Source organism: Xenopus tropicalis, chromosome 8 (genome assembly GCF_000004195.4).
Source record: "Xenopus tropicalis strain Nigerian chromosome 8, UCB_Xtro_10.0, whole genome shotgun sequence".
In the NCBI taxonomy this organism is placed as follows: Eukaryota; Metazoa; Chordata; class Amphibia; order Anura; family Pipidae; genus Xenopus; species Xenopus tropicalis.
In genome coordinates this window covers 11516611-11526870 of record NC_030684.2, presented here as the reverse complement: position 1 = coordinate 11526870, position 10260 = coordinate 11516611, and the positions used below count along the sequence as shown (strand labels likewise).

Sequence of the window (10260 nt, the reverse complement as noted above, 5' to 3'; positions counted from 1 at the left end):
CCTTAAGGGTGTGGGGTTTAGATCTCAACCAAGTAAATAAATCCTACCTAACATCTAGCTGGTTTAGCGGTTGGTGGCTCCGATTTGCCCCAGAAGGGGTACAAATCCTTCCTGTCTCCATTACAGCACTGGGGTCCCAGGAGCAACACTGCACTGAGAGATCTGCTACAGGGCATCCGTCCCTTCCTTGAAGGCATCTCTAGTAACTGCCAGCGCAACTGCTCCAGGAAGGCAAGTGATTTTAGTAAATGCCAGCGTGACTCTTGGGAAATTACCTTGGGATAATGAACTGTTGGTGTATTTATTTTGGCAGGAAGCCAACTGAGCGGGAATATTCCATTCTGGGAGGTAGGGGGGACATCGGGAAGGGACTAACAGGAGGGGAAGGGCTCAGTGTCGCCTTCCTGTGATGCCGCCAGTTAATCCAGACTAACAGTGCATACGCTGCAAGTCATTAGGGAGATGTGGGCTCCTCGGGGAGAGGCCTGGGCAGGGGGCTGACAGTGTAGCTTTCGATGAACTCAAACACCGTGTAAGGGTCTTGATCAGCATTAATGTGAATGACATCCGGATAAAACTCGTCCAGCTCCTCGGCGTTAGCGTGGTACATGTCTAGCCTCGCCTGAACCCTCTGCTCCGAATGCCTGGGGTTCTGCTGCAGGCGCTCGTGTACCTCCGAACTGGGCGCGGGCTTGTATATGTCGTGGTACCTGCGGTGCATAAACACAATATAAACACTGTAATACATATATTTACCATTCCCCCTCCCACTGTTAATGAACTTACCCCCCCCCCCCCCCCACCTAATTGTAAAGGAATCATGGGGCCTCATATCTGGGAGTGGCTACTCTCATGGAAGTTTACAAGGGGAGGGGCACAGAGTCTGGGCACACAATAAGCTATACCCCCATACTGTACTGTCTAAGGGAAACACTATGGCACCTCCCTCCCATATGTATAAATACAAATATACAGAGAAGGAATGTTCTGGGCACACAATAAGCTGTACCCTCATACTGTACTGTCTAAGGGAAACACTATGGCACCTCCCTCCCATATGTATAAATACAAATATACAGAGAAGGAATGTTCTGGGCACACAATAAGCTGTACCCTCATACTGTACTGTCTAAGGGAAACACTATGGCACCTCCCTCCCATATGTATAAATACAAATATACAGAGAAGGAATGTTCTGGGCACACAATAAGCTGTACCCTCATACTGTACTGTCTAAGGGAAACACTATGGCACCTCCCTCCCATATGTATAAATACAAATATACAGAGAAGGAATGTTCTGGGCACACAATAAGCTGTACCCCCATACTGTACTGTCTAAGGGAAACACTATGGCACCTCCCTCCCATATGTATAAATACAAATATACAGAGAAGGAATGTTCTGGGCACACAATAAGCTGTACCCTCATACTGTACTGTCTAAGGGAAACACTATGGCACCTCCCTCCCATATGTATAAATACAAATATACAGAGAAGGAATGTTCTGGGCACACAATAAGCTGTACCCCCATACTGTACTGTCTAAGGGAAACACTATGGCACCTCCCTCCCATATGTATAAATACAAATATACAGAGAAGGAATGTTCTGGGTACACAATAAGCTGTACCCCCATACTGTACTGTCTAAGGGAAACACTATGGCACCTCCCTCCCATATGTATAAATACAAATATACAGAGAAGGAATGTTCTGGGCACACAATAAGCTGTACCCTCATACTGTACTGTCTAAGGGAAACCCTATGGCACCTCCCTCCTATATGTATAAATACAAATATACAGAGAAGGAATGTTCTGGGCACACAATAAGCTGTACCCCCATACTGTACTGTCTAAGGGAAACCCTATGGCACCTCCCTCCCATATGTATAAATACAAATATACAGAGAAGGAATGTTCTGGGCACACAATAAGCTGTACCCCCATACTGTAGTGTCTAAGGGAAACACTATGGCACCTCCCTCCCATATGTATAAATACAAATATACAGAGAAGGAATGTTCTGGGCACACAATAAGCTGTACCCCCATACTGTACTGTCTAAGGGAAACACTATGGCACCTCCCTCCCATATGTATAAATACAAATATACAGAGAAGGAATGTTCTGGGCACACAATAAGCTGTACCCCCATACTGTACTGTCTAAGGGAAACACTATGGCACCTCCCTCCCATATGTATAAATACAAATATACAGAGAAGGAATGTTCTGGGCACACAATAAGCTGTACCCCCATACTGTACTGTCTAAGGGAAACAACACTATGGCACCTCCCTCCCATATGTATAAATACAAATATACAGAGAAGGAATGTTCTGGGCACACAATAAGCTGTACCCCCATACTGTACTGTCTAAGGGAAACACTATGGCACCTCCCTCCCATATGTATAAATACAAATATACAGAGAAGGAATGTTCTGGGCACACAATAAGCTGTACCCCCATACTGTACTGTCTAAGGGAAACACTATGGCACCTCCCTCCCATATGTATAAATACAAATATACAAAGAAGGAATGTTCTGGGCACACAATAAGCTGGCTGTTAAAGTGAAAACAAATCTACTTTATCTCCAGGGCTTAAAGGGCATATAATGGTTGTGCCTGAATCACTCACAGTGTAGCAATGAGCTATATTTAGAGGGTGCAGGTAGAATGTGGCAGCCGGCTGTTGTATAAACATTAACCTAAATTTGCTGCTGCCTGTTTGAGCGGAGTGCGCGGCAGCATCAGGTTATGTTCAGACTCATTATAATCTGTCCGAATGTTGCTGCGCGTGAGTCAATGTGACCAGATCATCCTAAAGCCAATAACTGTCAGTACCAACCTCTCTCCTGAGACGGGATCTGTCATGCACAAAGACAGACGCTCTATGACAACATCGTCTGAGAGATCCAGAGAGAAGACCCTGCCGGGGGAGAAGGAAAATGATTATTGTCTTTGTTGCACTGAATCACAGGAAGGAAATAACAGGCTCTGCTGAGGCTGAAACCATTTTGCATTGAGGCGCTGGCAATAACTCATAGCACTGCATAAACTACTGTACTCTGCATGGCTCGTAGGGCAATACACTGGCTGTTCCTTCTCGAATGGCACAGGATAATGTACTATTCCAACAAATATATACAGACAAATGAAATAAATGTTCTTTTTATATCCTGTATATATATATATATATATATATATATATATATATATATATATATATATATATATCCACTGGCACCCAGGTAGCATCTAATACTATTGGTGTGCAGCTTAATAACTGTTTATATATATGTATATATATATATACATACATATATATATATATATATATATATATATATATATATATATATATATATATATTTATATATATATATATATATATATATTCTATATATAAAGAACATATAATTTGTCTCTCTCTCTATATATATATAGTAACATTTGTTTTCACTTAATTAGACGGAGTGAGTGTAGTTAATGGGCACACAAAACATTCCTTTTCTGTATATTGGCATATATAGATATGAGTGGGAGTGGGGGAGTGGGTCTAATGCCCAGGGAGAGTGAAAAAAAGCATATATTGATTTTCTACATTGCCAGGAATTCAGCAGGAACAGCCCCCTAAGTTTGCTCATAGCCTGTACAGAGAGATACCATAAAACTATGGCACATAGGGATTCCCCTGTACTAAGCACAATTCAGCAGGAACAGCCCCCTAAGTTTGCTCATAGCCTGTACAGAGAGATACCATAAAACTATGGCACATAGGGATTCCCCTGTACTAAGCACAATTCAGCAGGAACAGCCCCCTAAGTTTGCCCATAGCCTGTACAGAGAGATACCATAAAACTATGGCAGCATAGGGATTCCCCTGTACTAAGCACAATTCAGCAGGAACAGCCCCCTAAGTTTGCTCATAGCCTGTACAGAGAGATACCATAAAACTAGGGCAGCATAGGGATTCCCCTGTACTAAGCACAATTCAGCAGGAACAGCCCCCTAAGTTTGCTCATAGCCTGTACAGAGAGATACCATAAAACTATGGCAGCATAGGGATTCCCCTGTACTAAGCACAATTCAGCAGGAACAGCCCCCTAAGTTTGCTCATAGCCTGTACAGAGAGATACCATAAAACTATGGCAGCATAGGGATTCCCCTGTACTAAGCACAATTCAGCAGGAACAGCCCCCTAAGTTTGCTCATAGCCTGTACAGAGAGATACCATAAAACTATGGCAGCAAAGGGATTCCCCTGTACTAAGCACAATTCAGCAGGAACAGCCCCCTAAGTTTGCTCATAACCTGTACAGAGAGATACCATAAAACTATGGCAGCATAGGGATTCCCCTGTACTAAGCACAATTCAGCAGGAACAGCCCCCTAAGTTTGCTCATAGCCTGTACAGAGAGATACCATAAAACTATGGCAGCATAGGGATTCCCCTGTACTAAGCACAATTCAGCAGGAACAGCCCCCTAAGTTTGCTCATAGCCTGTACAGAGAGATACCATAAAACTATGGCAGCATAGGGATTCCCCTGTACTAAGCACAATTCAGCAGGAACAGCCCCCTAAGTTTGCTCATAGCCTGTACAGAGAGATACCGTAAAATATGGCAGCATTGGGATTCCCCTGTACTAAGCACAATTCAGCAGGAACAGCCCCCTAAGTTTGCTCATAGCCTGTACAGAGAGATACCATAAAACTATGGCACATAGGGATTCCCCTGTACTAAGCACAATTCAGCAGGAACAGCCCCCTAAGTTTGCTCATAGCCTGTACAGAGAGATACCATAAAACTATGGCAGCATAGGGATTCCCCTGTACTAAGCACAATTCAGCAGGAACAGCACCCTAAGTTTGCTCATAGCCTGTACAGAGAGATACCATAAAACTATGGCAGCAAAGGGATTCCCCTGTACTAAGCACAATTCAGCAGGAACAGCCCCCTAAGTTTGCTCATAACTTGTACAGAGAGATACCATAAAACTATGGCACATAGGGATTCCCCTGTACTAAGCACAATTCAGCAGGAACAGCCCCCTAAGTTTGCTCATAGCCTGTACAGAGAGATACCATAAAACTATGGCACATAGGGATTCCCCTGTACTAAGCACAATTCAGCAGGAACAGCCCCCTAAGTTTGCTCATAGCCTGTACAGAGAGATACCATAAAACTATGGCAGCAAAGGGATTCCCCTGTACTAAGCACAATTCAGCAGGAACAGCCCCCTAAGTTTGCTCATAACCTGTACAGAGAGATACCATAAAACTATGGCACATAGGGATTCCCCTGTACTAAGCACAATTCAGCAGGAACAGCCCCCTAAGTTTGCTCATAGCCTGTACAGAGAGATACCATAAAACTATGGCAGCATAGGGATTCCCCTGTACTAAGCACAATTCAGCAGGAACAGCCCCCTAAGTTTGCTCATAGCCTGTACAGAGAGATACCATAAAACTATGGCAGCATAGGGATTCCCCTGTACTAAGCACAATTCAGCAGGAACAGCCCCCTAAGTTTGCTCATAGCCTGTACAGAGAGATACCGTAAAATATGGCAGCATTGGGATTCCCCTGTACTAAGCACAATTCAGCAGGAACAGCCCCCTAAGTTTGCTCATAGCCTGTACAGAGAGATACCATAAAACTATGGCAGCATAGGGAGTCCCCTGTACTAAGCACAATTCAGCAGGAACAGCCCCCTAAGTTTGCTCATAGCCTGTACAGAGAGATACCATAAAACTATGGCAGCATAGGGATTCCCCTGTACTAAGCACAATTCAGCAGAAACAGCCCCCTAAGTTTGCTCATAGCCTGTACAGAGAGATACCGTAAAATATGGCAGCATTGGGATTCCCCTGTACTAAGCACAATTCAGCAGGAACAGCCCCCTAAGTTTGCTCATAGCCTGTACAGAGAGATACCGTAAAATATGGCACATAGGGATTCCCCTGTACTAAGCACAATTCAGCAGGAACAGCCCCCTAAGTTTGCTCATAGCCTGTACAGAGAGATACCGTAAAATATGGCACATAGGGATTCCCCTGTACTAAGCACAATTCAGCAGGAACAGCCCCCTAAGTTTGCTCATAGCCTGTACAGAGAGATACCGTAAAATATGGCAGCATTGGGATTCCTGCAGGACCAGTTAATGGCAATGCATGACTTGACAAAACCAGGACTGGATGCTGATCTTGTGATGAGTTAAAGTGAAGACACACAGAGCTACTTAGTAGCAGCTACTAAGGGCTCTGGCACACGGGGGAGATTAGTCGCCCGCGATTAACTCCCTGTTCGCGGGCGACTAATCTCCCCGAGTTGCCTACCCCTGCCATCCCACCGGCGAACATGTAAGTCGCCGGCGGGATGGCACATGCGGCGGCGCGATTTCGCGCAAATCGCCTTAAAAGACTCGCGAGTCTTTTTCGGCGATTTCCGGAAATCGCCCCGCCGCGTCTGCCATCCCGCCGGCGACTTACATGTTCGCCGGTGGGATGGCAGGGGTAGGCAACTCGGGGAGATTAGTCGCCCGCGAACAGGGAGTTAAATCGCGGGCGACTAATCTCCCCCGTGTGCCAGAGCCCTTAACGTAGAAAAACCCCTGCCATAGACAATACTGAGAATTGCCTCTGCTAAACACACGTAGAGACAATTATCAGTAAATTATCAGTATTGTCTATTTTTGTAGCTGTGACAAGTAGCTGCTACTAGTAGCTCCGTGTGTCTTCACCCTAAGGGGCAATTAGTTTGAGGCGACTGCTATTCTACTCTATGGCAGAAAAGTCACCACGATTAGTCACCGCGACTGACTTACTTAGAAGTCGCAGCGACTAATCGCCCTGTGTGTCTTCGCCATTAGGGTGAAGACACACAGAGCTACTAGTAGCAGCTACTTGTCACGGCTACTAAAACAGACAATGCTGATCATTTACTGATAACTGTCTCTATGTGTGTTTTAGCAGAGGCAACTCTCAGTATTGTCTATGGCAGGGGATTTTATGGTGTTTAGAAGCACTAACAAGTAGCTGCTACTAAGTTGCTCTGTCTGTCCTTGCCCTTAATGTGCCCGGAGATGGGGGGTTGGCTCCCTTCCCTAGAGCCAATGGGGTGAGCCGTAACAAACCCAGCAGGGGGGCAGAGCAGTACAGAGCACTGATGCCAGGCAATGCTGCACTTTTAAAAATGTATCAGGTCTAAAATAATTGATATCATATCTGCTGAATAATACAGGATGTTTAAAGGCTGTTTAGGAAAAAGTAACAGTGGAGTGAGGGGCAATGTGGTGTCCTGGGGCTGTCAGGCAATACATGGGGAATTGGCACAGAGGGGAGAGGAAACAACATTCTCTCATGCACCCATACACTAACAGAACTGGCACCCATACACTAACAGAACTGGCACCCATACACTAACAGAACTGGCACCCATACACTAACAGAACTGGCACCCGTACACTAACAGAACTGGCACCCGTACACTAACAGAACTGGCACCCATACACTAACAGAACTGGCACCCATACGCTAACAGAACTGGCACCCATACGCTAACAGAACTGGCACCCATACGCTAACAGAACTGGCACCCATACGCTAACAGAACTGGCACCCATACGCTACAGAACTGGCACCCATACGCTAACAGAACTGGCACACATACGCTAACAGAACTGGCACCCATACGCTAACAGAACTGGCACCCATACGCTAACAGAACTGGCACCCATACGCTAACAGAACTGGCACCCATACGCTAACAGAACTGGCACCCATACGCTAACAGAACTGGCACCCATACGCTAACAGAACTGGCACCCATACGCTAACAGAACTGGCACCCATACGCTAACAGAACTGGCACCCATACGCTAACAGAACTGGCACCCATACGCTAGCAGAACAGGCACCCATACGCTAACGGAACAGGCACCCATACGCTAACGGAACAGGCACCCATACGCTAACGGAACAGGCACCCATACGCTAACGGAACAGGCACCCATACGCTAACAGAACAGGCACCCATACGCTAACAGAACAGGCACCCATACGCTAACGGAACAGGCACCCATACGCTAACGGAACTGGCACCCATACGCTAAAAGAACTGGCACCCATACGCTAACAGAACAGGCACCCATACGCTAACAGAACAGGCACCCATACGCTAACAGAACTGGCACCCATACGCTAACAGAACAAGCCCCCATACGCTAACAGAACTGGCACCCATACGCTAACAGAACTGGCACCCATACGCTAACAGAACTGGCACCCATACGCTAACAGAACAGGCACCCATACGCTAACAGAACAGGCACCCATACGCTAACAGAACTGGCACCCATACGCTAACAGAACTGGCACCCATACGCTAACGGAACAGGCACCCATACGCTAACGGAACAGGCACCCATACGCTAACGGAACAGGCACCCATACGCTAACGGAACAGGCACCCATACGCTAACAGAACAGGCACCCATACGCTAACAGAACAAGCCCCCATACGCTAACAGAACAGGCACCCATACGCTAATGGAACAGGCACCCATACGCTAACAGAACTGGCACCCATATGCTAACAGAACTGGCACCCATACGCTAACAGAACTGGCACCCATACGCTAACAGAACAAGCACCCATACGCTAACAGAACAAGCACCCATACGCTAACAGAACAAGCACCCATACGCTAACAGAACAGGCACCCATACGCTAACGGAACAGGCACCCATACGCTAACAGAACTGGCACCCATACGCTAACGGAACAGGCACCCATACACTCCAACTGAACGGGCACCCATACGCTAACAGAACTGGCACCCATACGCTAACGGAACAGGCACCCATACACTCCAACTGAACGGGCACCCATACGCTAACAGAACTGGCACCCATACACTCCAACTGAACGGGCACCCATACGCTAACAGAACAGGCACCCATACGCTAACGGAACTGGCACCCATACGCTAACGGAACAGGCACCCATACGATAACAGAACAGTCACCCATATACCCCCCCACCCTCACCACTTGGTCTGCTTCTTCTGTCTGCCCTCAGTTTTAGCTCTGAAAAAGACACCTATATATTAGAAGCACCAACTTGGCCGCCATCCTGTTTGTATGGGTCATGTGATAAAAATGAATCAAGGCAAAGCAAAACTCGATATAGGTAACACCTACTATAAACTACTTGTTACTTGCCCCACCCATTTCCTGTCTTGGTCCCATAATGTAACACTAGTCGCATATCCAAAGGTTCACTGGGAGATTCTTGCTTTATAGGGTAGTGCGCCTTTACATTAGACAATTTGTTATTGGTCTTCACATTTCAATTTTTGTGCTTTTTGAAAAATTTAGCTTTTTTGCTCTGGAATTTCTGCAGCTATCTGGTTGCTAGGGTCCAGTTTACCCTAGCAACCAGGCAGTGGCGTGAATGAAAGACTGTAAGATAATTAGGAGAGGAGCCTGAATAGAAAGATAAGGAATAAAAAGCAACAATAACCACCCAGGTACACAGGGGCTTCTGGGGTCAGTGACCCCTACTGAAAGCTGGAAAGTGGGAAAAAAGGGAGGCAAATTATTCAAAAACTATTGAACTATTACTGCCTGGAAAAGTACCCCCTTGTATTTCCATGACATCATTTTTTTAATTACATACAGAGATAAGATTCATTATACAGAATTCTCCCATAGACTCCATTTTAATCAAATAATTTCCCTTTTCTCTGTAATAATAAAACAGTACCTGTACTTGATCCCAACTAAGATATAATTACCCCTTATTGGGGCAGAACAGCCCTATTGGGTTTATTTAATGGTTAAATGATTCCCTTTTCTCTGTAATAATAAAACAGTACCTGTACTTGATCCCAACTAAGATATAATTACCCCTTATTGGGGGCAGAACAGCCCTATTGGGTTTATTTAATGGTTAAATGATTCCCTTTTCTCTGTAATAATAAAACAGTACCTGTACTTGATCCCAACTAAGATATAATTACCCCTTATTGGGGCAGAACAGCCCTATTGGGTTTATTTCATGGTTAAATGATTCCCTTTTCTCTGTAATAATAAAACAGTACCTGTACTTGATCCCAACTAAGATATAATTACCCCTTATTGGGGCAGAACAGCCCTATTGTGTTTATTTAATGGTTAAATGATTCCCTTTTCTCTGTAATAATAAAACAGTACCTGTACTTGATCCCAACTAAGATATAATTACCCCT

General features: G+C 45.4%; 1 protein-coding gene across 1 annotated transcript in view; it reads right to left on the bottom strand.

The window, feature by feature from the left end:
* Window positions 1-271: 271 nt before the first annotated feature.
* ak8 (adenylate kinase 8) overlaps window positions 272-10260 on the bottom strand; it is a 76447-nt gene continuing 66458 nt past the window's right edge. Inside the window, exons 12-13 of the mRNA NM_203773.1 lie at window positions 2856-2936; window positions 272-710 (exon numbers count right to left, since the gene is read on the bottom strand). Of these exons, the coding sequence (NP_989104.1) occupies window positions 455-710; window positions 2856-2936 (337 nt within the window). The 3' untranslated portion in view covers window positions 272-454. The remainder of the gene's footprint in view (window positions 711-2855; window positions 2937-10260) is intronic.